Here is a 17,736-nt window from a genome sequence, read left to right on the forward strand (position 1 = left end):
CATTCAGGCCAAGTAAAACTAAACCACAACCTTTGTTAGGCTTCTGTTGCTTCTTGTCACAAGATCTGTACTACACAAAAAACCAAAATAATCTTATCAGCCAACCAAACTGATCTATCCCTTTGTCAGAAAAATTTACCCTTCAGATCACTCCCTTGTGGATGACATCAATGCCATGTACACTACTTCTACATTATTGTACCAACTGTGATGCAATTATTGTGCAGTTTTCTACACAGGTATGACAATTGCCCAGATGTCCTTTCCCACATTAATGGACACCATAACCACAAAATTCACCATATGGTTGCAAATATGTTTGACACAACAATGACAGCCCCCATTCCCTCCCCATCACCACCAAATTTTCTGTACCATAAAGACGGGGAATGATCCTTTAGCAAAACATCCTCTAATTGACTATCCTCATTTTTATTTCCAACATGTCATATCTGCTTTTGTAATGTAATAAAACAATTGAGTATCTTACCTGCTGGCAGTGCAAATGTTGTAAGTTCAGTCACATAATAACAGGGTATCGAACCCTTCCTCTGTCTAAGAGTGGAGGCCATGTGTCTCCGTATATCAGCAGCAAGGTCTGGAGCCACATATGATGGTACACGCTTCACTCCTGATCCTGAGCCCTCAATCTGAGACAGTAAAGCGGCAAGCATGTCTTCACGGTGAAAACTGTAAAAAACACTCTGAGGTAATGAAACCTACATTCACAATGTAATTTTCTCTGTGGTAAACAAAATAAATAAATTTAAAAAAATGCTGCCTCTCTGCTATATGCACATTTCATAAACTGTACAAATTCATTATTTCTTCCGCACTTAATGAGAACATACACAAACTTATAATGAAAGATGTCTCATACTGTGCTTACAACATTTTCAGAAGACTTAAAACATTTCCTTTTTTCCCTCTCTTTCTTACGTACTTGACAAAAAACAGAAGAATGACTCTTTTTAATTTCCTGAACTTATGCATGAGCAACATACATTGAGATTATAGTAAAGACCTACTCTACTAACATTTGCTGCTCCAACCAGCTCAATGTTTCATAAAATATATGTAATCTATACCACTGTTGTAGAAATTCACACATTGGGGCCTAAATAACAAACTATCTAGATTCAAACTACATTTAAAACCAAAATAAACTGCAACATAATTGTACTTCTACAACAATACACTAGATAAACAGTGAATACATGATGAGCTAGCCATTGTTCAAATGACTTAAGTCTTTTCCCAACAAACAAAATGTTAACGTGGCCACTACTCTCTTCATCAGAGCGGAGTCCAGTTGCAAGATAAGTGCTGGCTGTTGTTATCTCAATATGATGCTCAATGAACAGATAATTAGTAGCTGTGCATGAATTGTTGAATGGTTGTAGCAGAAACTACACTGTAAATGATTAATCTTTCAAAAGCATAATAATAACCTTAAATATATATATTTTCTAAATCAGTAAAAGTGCACAACATGGTGAAAGGGAATGAGTAAAAAGCTACACAGTCTGAACAAGTCTTACTTGTACATTACATATTCCTCCCTAAAACTACCAGCAGAAGTCACTATCTCCCATAAAAAGAGGACAATCTCTTAGCAAAATTATGAGTTGCCCACTAACTAAAAAAACACACTTTCAAATGTGACACATAGACATGTCTCAAAAGCACCGCACACTAGTGGGTCTTCTTGCCAGAGAAGGAGCCTATGTGTCAAGTGGGAGCCTCCTATTCGGAGGAAATTTTGGACGAGTTCATCTTACTCAGTAGTTGAAAGGAAATACTCCACGGCCTGGTATTGGATTCACTGGCAGCAGCTTGAAATCTCTTAGCGCTCGCCATTCATAATTCCCATGATACATGACCTCAAGTCTTAACAGAGAAACAAAGGGGTAAGTTCACACTCTTGAGATGGCAGAACAGTCTTTGATTATTCCACACTTACAGCCCAATCACTTTCCAATAAAATGGTCTCTACAAACAAAAGCAATACTGACTGATGGGTCACATCACAAGGATAGGAAGTTGTACCATAAAGAGCAATGTTCTATACACTGGCTGATGAAGATGACTTCATCCTGCTTGCACATGACCATTTCTGTATAGGATAATGTATATGTTCACCCTATAGCAGTATGAGGGTTCAAGATTACCTTTACTTCCTTGCTACTTATGGAAAGATGTCTGCATGCAGTCCATGTTGATGTAAGAAGCTAATTGTGATTTCATCCTTCTGATATTTTCCAACTACACAGGCTAACCCTCAGCGTCCATTACATTCGCAAGCAATACATCCTTTCATCTCATCAAGCAACACCTTATCACTGTCAACAGCTCTCACCAGTTAAATTCTGCTTTCATTAGTGTCCGAATACACTTTTGTTATTATTTTGTTCTTGCTTAGTGGAATAAAGGTGTGAAGTTTTGCTGTCACTGTAATTTTGTAGAATTTCTCAAATCTCTCTGTAAGTATCAACTCTTCATTTGCATGATCTTCCATAGTAGTATAAAAGTTGTTCAGGTGTCATGATTTTATCACTGTACAGGTATTGCAGACTTGCTAGGACAGCCAGTCACTTGCCTACTCCACCAACACCATCACTACATCCTTTACCACAAAAGGTGGCTGAAAAATGCCAGTGGGCTTCAAGGTGGAAATCATCATCATGACAGCAAAGGTTGATGAAGTTCTTCCTACTTTTCCACCGAGCTGTTTCTCCGTCAGAGAAGTAATATATTTTACTTGTTCTTTTATTAAACTTTTTGGTCTGAAAGTCAATCAAGTAGACTGGAACATACACACAACCAGTGTAGTGTGTGAGGCTTTCTGATATGATGACAAGACTTGTGTACTCAAGTCTTGTCATCACCCTTGCAATAAGCTGCAAAGGGATGAGTTGTTGCTTGTGTGCTGGTCACGTGGTACCCAGAACTTCATTCTGTACAACAATGCTGTAATTCTCAACAAAATCATAAATAACCAAGAAATCGCCTTCTATCAAGTCCTTTAAGTTCATTTTTCAGTCTATTTTGGAAGGTTGATTGTTTACTGGCCACAAAGAAACGTTGTGTAAACAATTTTAATTTGTCAAAACAAGAATCTCAGTAAAGTCATTGGAGGCCTTTGTAATGGTTTCTAGGGATGCACAATCAACAGAGACCCCATTGTAAGTTATTTGTCAATGTCATCCATCAAGTCTTGTGAGAAACACTTTTTGAGTCTCTTTGGTCCTGGACAGAACTGACACCCACCAAAGTGGCAAGTAGGTAATGATGGGTTACACTCAACTCTTGCAATACAGTCTTAGTTGATATTTATCAGAGTATCGTCTGTCATTGCCAGCTGAGGAATACTACACACTGCCGGCACAAGTTGGAAGTTTTGGTGAGTAGTGCACAAACAAGCACTACATGTACCTTTGCTTCCAACTAAAATACTATTTTTAATAAGTAGCTTAGCAAACTTTGAGAACCCAATGTGGAGTCCTGCATATCTCAATGTGGAACCCTGTATAGCAGTCTTTGAAATGTGCATAAATTTCTTTCAAATCACTTAAAACTAACCACTTTTGTACTTTGATTTTTGTTCTCCATCAATTCTTATCAGTGCAATTCAGCAGTTGTCTGCTTAAGAGTCTTGTGGTTTTGGACTGGGATAAGACAAAATACCCTTGGCCTTCACTAAATCTTTTACTTTTCTAACCATGTTGTTAGTTACATTAAATTCTTCTTTAAGCTCCTTTAACACTCCAACTTTTAAATAAAATGGTGAGAATATCCCTCTGTTTACTTTAAGATGTGGAAGTACTGAATTTCTCTTCCAGCCGAATGATCTCTCATTCTGAATGATCACTTCTTCATCAAAAGGCAGCAACAATACTTTTCTTTGAACTGCTGAAGTTACTTTTATTAGGTTTTTCTTAGAATACTTCGTCCACACAGTCGTTTTGTCTTAACAGGCTATTCACCAATACACAGCAAGGAAGCATTCAAAGTTTCTAGGGATGCGCCTGCAGCAATGTCTTGTCTATCAGTATAGCTTAACACATTTTCACTTCTTTGATTTCAGGACATATTAGATCATCATCGTTTTCTGTGCTAGAAACTTCTACTTCCGAATTTTGTTTCAGGCACTTGTCAAATACAATGTTATGACAGATTTTCTCCTTATCATCCGTTGGAAAACAGGACACAATTGTTTATGAAACATTTTCACAGTCCAAAACATCAGCTTCTCATATTTAGTACTACACAATATTAGCTCTCCACTTTTCACATTCTGGCATAAAATTTAAGGTTGCAATCATCATCAGGGGCACTTTCCAGCCTCTGGTCAGGTCTGTTTGGAACACAAGCCTCTCCATCGTCTTCTTGTAGATACGTAAACTTCTACACTTTTGTGAGAATTTTACAAAAGTACCTTTAAGCTAATTTCAAAACACTACATTTTGTAGTCAATCTCATTATTTCACTTTACAGGCAATGTTACAGCGAAAGAAAACGTACATGTCACTTTCAACACCACTTGACTACTGCCAAATGAGTATTATCGAAGTAACAAAAAACCAAAGAGATAGGAGGTACTCACACCAACCACTTTCTATATATAGTCTTTAAAATGATGATGGTTGGTTGGTTTAAAGGATTTGGGGGAAGAGACCAAACTGCGAGGTTATCGGTCTCTTGTTCCCAGTAAAATAATTACATAAGGAGGGGAAAAAAAGGGAGACATACAGCAGAATAACAGGAGAAAGGAAGAACCAGAAGAACAACAGAAGGACAACCAACACTACTATGGACAAAACAGGAAAAGAAAACCATAGAAAGAAGCAAGAAACAGGCAGAAGGGGTAAAAACAAGAGAGCACATGACCATGGCTGGCCAACCACGAGAATAAAAAGGAAAAGCCAGCCACTATGCGACACATTAAAACATCCACCCTAAAAGCATTAGAGTGGGGAACACAAAGGGACACAGGACACGCGCTAGCACTTATATAGAATGATAAAACCCACCACCACGTATAAAACATAAAAGTAAATTAGCCGATGAGGCGTTGTCAGCTGAAATTAAAGGCAACGAGTCCGGTAACTGAAGAGTCCATTGCAGGACAGCTGAAGAAGGACAGCTCACCAAGATATTGGCCACTGTCAGCTGGGCACCGCACCGACACTGAAGCGGGTCATCATGGTGCAGGAGGTAGCCATGTGCCACCCAAGTGTGGCCAATGCAGAGCTGGCAGAGAACCACAGAGTGCCTGCAAGAGGCCCACATGGAGGACTGCCACACACTTGTAGTCTCCTTAATGGCACACACTTTGTTGCGCATGCTGAGGTTATGCTACTTCCTCTGCCAAAGTCACAGAACCTCGGGGTGTAAGACAGAACGCAGGTCAGTTGCAGAGAAGCCGATCTCCATAAGCAGTTTCCGCGTAACCTGTTTGGACAGCCTGTCGGCAAGTTCGTTGCCCGGGATTCTGATGTGACTCGAGGTCCAGACAAACACCACTGAAGAACTGGACGGTTCTAGGGCATAGATGAACTCTTGGATGGTCGCTACCAAAGGATTACAAGGGTAGCACTGGTCGATAGCTTGTAGGCTGCTCAAGGAGTCAGTACAAAGAAGAAACGACTCCCCAGGGCATGAACGGATGTGCTCAAGAACACGAGATATAGCCACCAGCTCGGCAGTGAAAACTCTGCAGCCAGTGGGCAAGGAATGCTGTTCAAGACGTCCTCCATGGACAAACGCGAAGCCGACATTAGAATCAGCCATTGAGCCATGGGTGTAAACCACTTCGCGGCCTCGGTACACGTCAAGAATCAAGAGGAAGTGGCAGTGGAGAGCCGCGGGGTTAACTGAGTCATTAGGGCCATGTGATAAGTCCAAGCGAAGCAGCGCCTAGGTGTATATCATGGAGATGTACGTGAATGGGCCTCAAGTATAGGTGGTGAAGGCAAGGACTCCGGTTTGGAATGAAGGGATCGGGCATGAGCTGCAATTAGAAGCCCAGACCTGGGCCAACAATGCGGGAGATGAACCGCTGCGGATGGGAAAAGGAGACGGTCACTGGGATGTGCAGGAGAACTACAAACGTGTGCAGCATAGCTGGCCAGTAGTTGCGCACGCCAAACATGTGATGGAAGGATTCCGGTCTCCACAAGGACACTGGTCACCGGACTCGGTCCTAAAAGCTCTTGTCACTAGGCGAACGCCACAGTGGTGCAGTGGGTCGAGTAAATGCAGTGCTGAGGGCGCAGCTGAACCATAAATCAGACTCCCATAGTCAAGGCGGGATTGAACAAGGGCTCTGTAGAGCTGCAGCAGCATAAAGTGATCTGCATCACAGTTGGTGTTGCTCAGACAGCGGAGGGCATTGATGTGCTGCCAGCACTTCCACTTAATCTGACAAAGGTGGGGAAGCCAAGTCAATCGGGCATTGATAACCAGTCCTAAGAATCGGTATGTCTCCATTACAGTGAGTGGATCATCATTAAGATAAACATTCTGGTTCTGGATGAACAGTACGACGCCGACAAAAGTGCATAACATATGACTTCAAGGCCAAAAACTGAAAACTGTGGGCTAGAGTCCATGATTGCGCCTTCTGGATGGCTCCCTGTAGGTGCCACTCAACAACAGCAGTACTGGTGGAGCAGTATGAAATGCAGAAGTCGTCTGCACCTTCTCAGTGAGACCAACAGCTGCTGCTAGACTGTTAATAGCCACTAAAAATAGAGGTACCTGATTCTCCTGGATATGGTGGGAACTATGGGAGGCACCAACTTGGAATCTATGAAGCAACAGGAAATTTTGGATAAAAATTGGGAGCAGGCCTCGGAGACACCGCTCATATAATGTGACAAGGATATGATGTCGCCAGGTCGTGTCATACGCTTTTCGTAAATCAAAAAGACAGCAACCAGGTGTTTGTATCTGGAAAAGTATGTTCAGATGGCAGACTTGAGGGGGACAGTGGTAGAGAGACCCTGGCAGAAGCTGCCCTGACATGGAGCCAGTAGGCGACATGACTCCAGGACCCAACCCAACCGCTGACACACCATACGTTCCAGCAGCTTACAACAAATGTTGGTGAGGCTGATGGGCCAATAGCTATCCACATCAGCGGGGTTTTACTGGGTTTGAGCACCGGAATGATGGTGCTCTCCCGCTATTGCGATGGAAAGATGCCACTGCACCAATCCGGCTGAACATGAGGAGAGGTCACTTTTAGTCAGATGAGAGATGTATAATCACCTGCCTGTGGATCCAATCTGGTCCAGGAGCTGTGTCAGGGCAATGTGCAAGGGCAATGAGGAGCTCCCACTCTGTAAATGGGGTGTTATAGGATTCACTGTGGCATTTAGTGAACAAGAGGACTTTCCCTTCCAGTCACTGTTTGAGAGTGCGAAAGGCTGGGGGGTAATTCTCTGACACAGAGGCTCAAGCATAGTGTTCAGCAAAGTGCTCAGCAATTGTGTTTGCATTATGTTAACACCGGGAACACCTGTTGGGGTCTGGCACCCAAAAACACATTTGATCTTTGCCCAGACTTGGGAGGGTGACATATGGCAACCAATGGTCAAGAGATATCTCTCCCAACACTCCTGATTCCGTCATTTGATAAGTTGGTTAATGCAGACATGGAGCCATTTAAAGGCTATGAGATGCTCCAGGGAAGGGAGCCGCTGTAGAGCTCGTCGACTCTCCTTAATTGCTTCAGCAACTTCCGGAGACCACGAAGGGACTGCCTTTCTCTGGGGTCACCCTAAAGAGCGAGGAATCGTATTTTCTGCCACAGAAATGATTGTTGTAGTCACCTGCAAAAGGGAGGGAAGTGCCTCCCCCCCCCCACCACCATCAATAGGGCAGGTGTTGTCTTCTGGTCCTGAGAGGCAACAGGAATGTGAGGAAGTGATGGAGCGACAACTGTTCTCGCAGCGGCAGCGTAAGAGGTGGTCGCCACAGGGTGTAGGCGCTCAAATTTCCTCTTAGCCTCAGTGTAGGTCAGTCGGTCCAGGGTCTTATATTCCATGATTTTCCACTCTTTCTGTAAAATCCTGCAATCTGGTGAGCAAGATGAATGATGTTCTCCGCAGCTGACACAGGTGGGAGGCGGGGCACAGGTAGTATTGGGATGTGATGGATGTCAACAATCTCGACATGTGACGCTGGAAGTACAGCAGGAAGACATATGGCCGAACTTCCAGCACTTAAAGCACCGCATCGGGGAAGGTCATAGTGGCAGACCATCACCTTGACTTTCTCGGGCAACAAGTCACCCTCGAAGACCAAAATGAAGGCACTGGGGGCAACATGATTATCCCTTGGACCCCAATGGATGCGCCGGATGAAATGAACACCTCCCATTCTAAATTGGCACACAGCTCATCGTGAGACTGAAAAAGAGGGTCCCTGTGGACTATAATACCCTGGACCATATAAAAGCTTTTATGAGGTGTGATGGTAACAGAAACTTCCCGTAACTTCTCACAAGTGGGTAATACCTGTGACTGGGCAGAGGATGCCGTTTTTACCAAGACTGACCCAGAGTGCATTTTGGATAAGCCCCCCACCACTCCAAACTTGTCCTCCAAATGCTCCACAAAAAACTGCGGCTTCATGGACATGAAAGATTCCCCATCAACTCTTGTACATATGAGGTACTGGGGCGAATAAGCTTCACTGCCATCCTTAGCCTGGCATTTCTCCCATGATGTGGCCAGGGAGGGGAACGATTTGGGGTCATATTTCTTAGCACTGAAGTTAGACTTTGCCCACTTAGAGACTGCTGGCAGTGGACCACCAGCAAGAGATGACATACTGCGCTTCATGGCATGTCATCCACCCTGATGCCCTCCACTTTGACCAGGGGCCCTTCCCGGGCACCACCCAGCTGCAACAAAGGCCACCTGGCAGGATAGCCACTGCCAGGAGCCTTGATGCCCCAGGGTGACGGGCATCTACTCCTTGGTATAATGGGGAGTTAATGGCGCAGGCATCAGCAGAGCTTTGTAGTAAGGGGGGCTACAACCGACAAGGTACATGGCGGACCCACCACAATGGACTGGTTACCGTGCTGGATACGAGGTGCAAAGAATTCCATGGTCATCATTGGTGCAGGAAACAACACCGCATAGTGGGTGAAGGAAAACAAATCAAGGAAGGTGTCCTCACCCACGAGATGGAGGATGAGCGGGACTGCAATGCCTCGACAAGAAAGTGGGCCAAAGATCTCAATGCACAATGGACACCACACATCATGTAAGGCACCCTTCCCCAATTGGCTAGCTCTTCTGGAAAATTTGGAAAAATGGAGGTCAAACCCTACAGGTAACCAACACATAAAGGCTGAAAGGAGTGAGACTCCTTTTAGTCACCTCTTGCGACAGGCAGGAATAACTCAGGCCTATTCTACCCCCCGGGCCTGCAGAGGGATAAAATGATGTTTTTTCGCTTATATTAAGATATATATTCTAGATATGTAGGGCCATTTATTAATCTTGACTTATTAATTTAGTTAGTGTTATGCTTTAAAACACAGTTATTTATATGAAAGTAATAAATCCAAGTATGATCCACAAAATTTCATAGGTAGCAAAATAAACGTAACAATTCACAATCTGAATGACATTTAACAGAATCATGATAAACACAAAATTACTTTTGATAGTGATCCCATGCTCATCCCAAGTTGATATTTGCAGAATACACAGAGGAAAAAATATCTTTTCACATTGTTTTTGAGAATTTTTCTCAAAATTCAATAATGATGATGTTATACGAAATATTTTACATAAATTCAACTAATTATGTTTTATATCATATGAAAGGCCTTTAAAAGAGCTTTCAAATAAACTCAATTTCATTGTTAGAACATAAGTTGTGAACAGATCAAAAATTACATTTTTTAAGCAACCATTACTCTGTAGCTTTTTGACAGAAAAATGTGAAAAAATTGATTTGTGTTACTGTTAATGACTACTACACAAGCACTTAATTACAAATAAAATTAAGAGGGTCAGGTTGTGGCACTTGGTGATTTAACATGGAATAAATGATACTACTTACATGATACATACCAAAATAGCCCATTGGGATCACTATTTTCATTGAAACTAAGCTCTTAACTGTTCGCAAATTATTAGCAGAATAAAACTTGAACAAGTGCCACAGTAAAGTTTGAGAGAGATCCAAACTCCACTTCCCTCCTGCTCCCCAACTACAACTTTCACTAACTACAGCAACAGAAAGTATGCTGTAGTGACACTATTTTTAAACAGAGTCCATAGTTTCAAGACGATAACGAGTGTCACAAGAATGAACTGATCATCTACTCATCACATAGCAACATTTGGAGTAATATTCTTGGCCCTCAAAGACAGAATTGGCCAAAGACTTGAGAAGACACACTCACAAAAGGGTTTGATCAAAAAGCTTCAAACTCACATAACTAACAAACATGCCTACTAAAAATATCCTGAGAATCCTACCACATCAGCTTACTACAAAAATTCTTGATGGTTTAGCTTCTATTTACACTATTTTAAAATCTAGTAACTAATTGAAGTCTAGGAAAAATGTGTTTTTGGGGCATCTGGTCAGCTCAGTTCATCCAATAAAAAAATATTAAAATTTCTAATAAGTGGAATATCGCAAATACCGTCTACAGCAATTTTTACAAAACTGCTCATTTTCAATTAGTAAAACTCCCACGCCACTATTTTAAGACCTTATAACATGAAACTAATGTAATCCGGTTTGTTAATAACTTCAATGAATCTTCAAATATTCAAACAATAGAAAGTATGACGATAACTATTGTCTACATGCAAAATAATAGTAAATGCTTTCACTAATTTTGGGAAGAAATAAAATAATAAAAAGCAAATGTAGTGATGACACCGAGCTACCACTACAGTTTCTCCAAAGATATATAGCTACACTAACACTATAAGATCTAAATTCTACGAAATCTTTTGTCCCACAAATTTACCACTCCTTTTATGGATGTTAAACAGCATAACAACCACAGTCTGTGAGTAATGTCACTTAATGATAATTGAAAAGTCCTGGATCCCAGGTTCTGACCAAGCCATTGCTTAAATTTGAAACAAAAATAATCAGCTATGATAGCTGAGGACTTCCGGGATAAGGATTCACCTCATTACACCAGCAGCTTTGTCAAAGAGGGTGCATAAGCAGGTGGTGGTCCAGGCCAACTTCTTGCCCTTTGTGTAGGAAACTGCCATTAAAAGCAGAAGTATCAGCAATGATCAACAGCATGAGGCTGCACAAGGGCAAGGAAACCACTGCATTACAGACACATGTGTATGTGCAGGACATGTGGCCTGCAGTTGAGTAAGTATCATGATTTTCTCTCCATTTGCAAAAGATTCAAGTTTAGTCCCCCAATGAAGACACAGGAGTTGAGTGTCTAGGGTGAGGTCACCATGGGGGGGGGGGGGGGGGGGGGGGGGCAAGAAAAACCACAATAACCAACAGAAGAGGAAAGAAGAACACTGTACGAGTCAGAACAAGGAATGTCTGAGTTCTCAATTGTACAGGGAAGCTAGAAAATCTTAAAAGCAGGGTGCAAAGGTTTAGTCTATGTACAAGAGGAGTCAGTCAGTCAAGTGAAATGAAAAGATAAGGGTTACTAGTCAAATGGATATAGGTATATCAAAATCAACATAAATTGTTGAAACAGGAGCAGAGTTTGTTGTGAGTAGGTAGGTGGGGCAGATAGTGAGTTATCATGAACGGTTCAGTCATGGGGTTGTTCTCATCTGAATCAACAGCAAACAAGTTCCAACAATAGTAATTCAGGTACACATGCTGACATCACAAATAGAAGGAGGGAGAGGGAGAGGGAAAGTACAAAAATATTGTAAACATAATTCAATATGTTCAATATGTAAAGGGAGATGATTATCTAACAACCATGGTGCATAAAGAGGACGACATACACTTAGAAAGAGAGACAGGAAGATTCCAGCTGGATTACATTTAGTCATAGAGGGAGTTCAAAATCAGATATAGACTCAGATAACAATTTAGTAATGATGAAAAGCTGACTGAGGTTTAAAACAATTGACTAGAAGAACCAGTGCAGAAAGAAGTGGGATTCCAAAGTACTGAGGAATGATGAGATATGCTTGAAAATCTCAAAGGCTGTACCTACTGTGATAATGAAGACCCCAATGGGGACTTCTTCGAAGTGGAATAGACATCTCTAAAAACAGCAAACAAAGAAGTAGAACACACATACATAGATAGATAGATACAATAAAGATAACTGCTAAGAATCTATGGATAAAAGAAAAGATTCTTCAATTTAACAGCGAGAAGAGAAAGTACAAAAATCTCCAGGAAAAAATGGGAGTATAGCAATGTAAGAATACAAAGGAAGTGAAAGGTGGCAGTAGTAAAAATGTGAAGAAATTGAAAAAGAAATGGTTATCAGAAACTAATTCAGCATATAATTAAGAAAAAAGAATCTTCAGTGATATTACAAGCAAGGGCATCAATATAGTCAAAAATGCAATGGTGATTCCACTGTTAGACAGAGTGGATAGGAGGAAAGAGTACACTGAAAGCCTCTATGAGGGAGAGAAATTATCTGGTAAAGTGATGACAAAAGAAGAAACGGGAGTCAGTACGCATGATGTATGAGATCCAGTATTAGAGTGAGAGTTGGTTGAACTTTGGAAGACTTGTGATCAAATAAGGCAGAAGGAATAGATAACATTCCTTCGGAATTTCTAAAATCTTCGGGGGAAATAGCAAACAAAGGACTATTTACTTCGGAGCAACAAATTTACAAGACTGACAACATACCGTACAACTTCTGGAAAAATATCATCCACACAGTCTCAAAGTTAACAAGGGCAGATAGGTGTGACAACTATCACATAATCAGCTGAAAAGCTGATATATCCAAATTACCAATATGAACAGTGTACAGAAGAATGGAAAAGAAAACTGATGATCTGTTAGATGACAATTTGTCTTGCTTATTGAAAGGTAAACACACAAGAAAGGCAGTTATGACGTTATTTACAACAGAAATAGATCTTTTAGAAAAATCACGACAGACTCATAGAATTCGTTGACACGAAAAAAATGTTTCGAGTGTATAAAATAGTGCACGATGTGCTATATGCAGAGTAAAATAACAGTAAGCAAAGGGAAACAATAAGACTGGAAGACCAAGAACGAAGTGCTCAGATACAAATGAGTATGAAAGGGGAGCTGTCTTTCACCCCTACTGTTCAGTTTATACATCAAAGAAGCAGTGACAGAAACAAAAGAAAGGTTCATAAAAGGGATTAAAAGACAGGGTGAAAGTATATCAATGATAAAGTGTCATTGATGACATAGTTATCACAGTGAAAGGGAAGAATTACAGCACCCGCTGAACTGAATGAATAATCTAATGGAAACATATATGTTGTTGTTGTTGTTGTTGTTGTTGTTGTGGTCTTCAGTCCTGAGACTGGTTTGATGCAGCTCTCCATGCTACTCTATCCTGTGCAAGCTTCTTCATCTCCCAGTACCTACTGCAACCTACATCCTTCTGAATCTGCTTAGTGTACTGATCTCTTTGTCTCCCTCTACGATTTTTACCCTCCACGCTGCCCTCCAATGCTAAATTTGTGATCCCTTGATGCCTCAAAACATGTCCTACCAACCGATCCCTTCTTCTGGTCAAGTTGTGCCACAAACTTCTCTTCTCCCCAATCCTATTCAATACCTCCTCATTAGTTACGTGATCTACCCACCTTATCTTCAGCATTCTTCTGTAGCACCACATTTCGAAAGCTTCTATTCTCTTCTTGTCCAAACTGGTTATTGTCCATGTTTCACTTCCATGCATGGCTACACTCCATACAAATACTTTCAGAAACGACTTCCTGACACTTAAATCTATACTCGATGTTAACAAATTTCTCTTCTTCAGAAACGATTTCCTTGCCATTGCCAGTCTACATTTCATATCCTCTCTACTTCGACCATCATCAGTTATTTTACTCCCCAAATAGCAAAACTCCTTTACTACTTTAAGTGTCTCATTTCCTAATCTAATCCCCTCCGCATCACCCGATTTAATTTGGCTACATTCCATTATCCTCATTTTGTTTTTGTTGATGTTCATCTTGTATCCTCCCTTGAAGACACTGTCCATTCCGTTCAACTGCTCTTACAAGTCCTTTTCTGTCTCTGATAGAATTACAATGTCATCGGCGAACCTCAAAGTTTTTATTTCTTCTCCATGGATTTTAATACCTACTCCGAATTTTTCTTTTGTTTCCTTTACTGCTTGCTCAATATACAGATTGAATAACATCGGGGAGAGGCTACAACCCTGTCTCACTCCTTTCCCAACCACTGCTTCCCTTTCATGCCCCTCGACTCTTATAACTGCCATCTGGTTTCTGTACAAATTGTAAATATCCTTTCGCTCCCTGTATTTTACCCCTGCCACATATACAATAATCCAGAGAAAAACTCAGCGAGGAGTAGCAGAAGTGAGATTGGTGATAACTGTAACATCAACATTGGTAACCATGAAGAACAGATGACGAGTAAAGCAAAGAGGCCATAAAAACCAATAGATGAAAAGCACTGATTTGCTTTGTTTTACAGCATTACTTTTATTGTGCTCACCAGTTTTTGGCTTACAAGTCCATCTTCAGACATTTACTGACTAATGTCGCCAAAGAAGTTACAGTGTTTGCAAGTGACATTGGAAAAGAAGTTGCACATCTAGATTGAAGCAGAAACGTACAATAAATAACATCTTTGACAGTGTGGTGATAATGCAATGCAAAAAGTAAAAAGTTTAACAGTATCTAAATATGAAGGAAGTAAACAGGAAACTTGAGCACAAAACTGGAACAGCAAGCCTACATAACAGGTTACACTAATAAACGAAACCAATAAAATAAAATACAATTAGTACTTGACAGGGCTACTTCAGGAGGCATAAAACCTAGAGAGTGATACACAAACCAATTAAAAGAAAGAATTATCAGTTTGACTACAGAATATATGAGGAGCTTACGTAATACCAGTAAGAAACAGAAATGAATAAATGCAGGAAAATGGAGGAGTGTGGGGGAACTGACAGTAAATGCTATCTTTGAAGTGTGGTGGTACTGCATTTTGAACAATATGCAAATATAAACAGAGCAAACAGGAAAAATATTAACACTAGACTCAAAATTGTGGCTATGTAACAGTTCGCATTATATAAATGAAACAAGTACAATAGAAACAGTACTTGACAAGACAACTTCAAGAGGTCTCAAACATTGAAAGTAATACAAGCAACAGTTAAATAAAGACCTAACAATTGTAACTGCACTCTATATTAATTACATAGACAATTTCAATAAAATACAAGAATTCAATGAATACAGGAAATTGGTTGAATACACTCCTGGAAATTGAAATAAGAACACCGTGAATTCATTGTCCCAGGAAGGGGAAACTTTATTGACACATTCCTGGGGTCAGATACATCACATGATCACACTGACAGAACCACAGGCACATAGACACAGGCAACAGAGCATGCACAATGTCGGCACTAGTACAGTGTATATCCACCTTTCGCAGCAATGCAGGCTGCTATTCTCCCATGGAGACGATCGTAGAGATGCTGGATGTAGTCCTGTGGAACGGCTTGCCATGCCATTTCCACCTGGCGCCTCAGTTGGACCAGCGTTCGTGCTGGACGTGCAGACCGCGTGAGACGACGCTTCATCCAGTCCCAAACATGCTCAATGAGGGACAGATCCGGAGATCTTGCTGGCCAGGGTAGTTGACTTACACCTTCTAGAGCACGTTGGGTGGCACAGGATACATGCGGACGTGCATTGTCCTGTTGGAACAGCAAGTTCCCTTGCCGGTCTAGGAATGGTAGAACGATGGGTTCGATGACGGTTTGGATGTACCGTGCACTATTCAGTGTCCCCTTGACGATCACCAGTGGTGTACGGCCAGTGTAGGAGATCGCGCCCCACACCATGATGCCGGGTGTTGGCCCTGTGTGCCTCGGTCGTATGCAGTCCTGATTGTGGCGCTCACCTGCACGGCGCCAAACACGCATACGACCATCATTGGCACCAAGGCAGAAGCGACTCTCATCGCTGAAGACGACACGTCTCCATTCGTCCCTCCATTCACGCCTGTCGCGACACCACTGGAGGCGGGCTGCACGATGTTGGGGCGTGAGCGGAAGACGGCCTAACGGTGTGCGGGACCGTAGCCCAGCTTCATGGAGACTGTTGCGAATGGTCCTCGCCGATACCCCAGGAGCAACAGTGTCCCTAATTTGCTGGAAAGTGGTGGTGCAGTCCCCTACGGCACTGCGTAGGATCCTACGGTCTTGGCGTGCATCCGTGCGTCGCTGCGGTCCGGTCCCAGGTCGACGGGCACGTGCACCTTCCGCCGACCACTGGCGACAACATCGATGTACTGTGGAGACCTCACGCCCCACGTGTTGAGCAATTCGGCGGTACGTCCACCCGGCCTCCCGCATGCCCACTATACGCCCTCGCTCAAAGTCCGTCAACTGCACATACGGTTCACGTCCACGCTGTCGCGGCATGCTACCAGTGTTAAAGACTGCGATGGAGCTCCGTATGCCACGGCAAACTGGCTGACACTGACGGCGGCGGTGCACAAATGCTGCGCAGCTAGCGCCATTCGACGGCCAACACCGCGGTTTCTGGTGTGTCCGCTGTGCCGTGCGTGTGATCATTGCTTGTACAGCCCTCTCGCAGTGTCCGGAGCAAGTATGGTGGGTCTGACACACAGGTGTCAATGTGTTCTTTTTTCCATTTCCAGGAGTGTATTTAGGAACAGACAATGTGGGAAGTAATGAGAAACAGAGAGGATTGTGTAAAGTTTAGGAGAGGGGAAGTATTATGCTGCGTCTGGTCATTTAACATTAGATCTGGCCTGTCAGCTAGATGTTTGTTAATTTCCAGGGCTTCTGGCAGGTTGAATTTTGGCTTTTGTTTGCTAAGTGAAGGACATGGAATACTGGATGGTAGTTGCGGCCCTCTCTCACTACATGCTCTGCTAATGTGGAGTCAGAATTCTGCAACCTCTAACTGTGTTCATGTTCAGTCAACTTAGTTGCTATGTCTCCGCCAGAGTGAACAATGTAAAACTTGCACAATAAGAACAGGTAATCTTGTATACTCCACTATTGGCTGATAACTGGTCAGTATTTCTGCTACTGAAAACACACTGTGCTGTAGTGTTCTTAACATAATACTGGCAGAATTTCGGTGTTTTTTTCTACAATCTGTGACACCTCTCCTAGATACGGTATCGAACACCACTTCTTGCAGACAGCGGAAAAAGGAGAAGATGGGGCATAGAGGAGTATAAGCAGTTCCTACGTAAGATGTGGTCAATCAGGACTGGATACTAGCCACTGGATGAGGCAATAAATTTGATTGTATCTAACTCTGATTTAAAATCATCTGTGGACATGGGGATGGATACTAGACTGTGTGCCATTGAGTGGAAAGCTGCACGTTTGTGAGCTATGGGGTGTTGTGAACCAGAAGGTGTGTCTGTAGTTGTAGGTTTTACATAAATTTTGAAACAATGTGTCTTTGTGCTGGTGTCAATGGTGAGATCTATGATATTTATATATCCGCCGCCAGTCTCCATTGTGAACCGACTATTTTAATC

The 17,736-nt window shown here is 42.1% G+C and overlaps 1 protein-coding gene across 2 annotated transcripts in view; it reads right to left on the minus strand.

Moving 5' to 3' along the window:
• The window catches only part of LOC126473459 (ubiquitin thioesterase trabid), a 114,074-nt gene that overhangs the window by 80,718 nt on the left and 15,620 nt on the right, over positions 1-17,736 (minus strand). For both annotated transcript variants that reach the window (XM_050100521.1, XM_050100520.1), the window contains exon 4: positions 491-690. In XM_050100521.1, the coding sequence (XP_049956478.1) occupies positions 491-690 (200 nt within the window). The remainder of the gene's footprint in view (positions 1-490; positions 691-17,736) is intronic.

The sequence above is a fragment of the Schistocerca serialis genome, chromosome 4 (genome assembly GCF_023864345.2).
Source record: "Schistocerca serialis cubense isolate TAMUIC-IGC-003099 chromosome 4, iqSchSeri2.2, whole genome shotgun sequence".
Lineage (NCBI taxonomy): Eukaryota > Metazoa > Arthropoda > Insecta > Orthoptera > Acrididae > Schistocerca > Schistocerca serialis.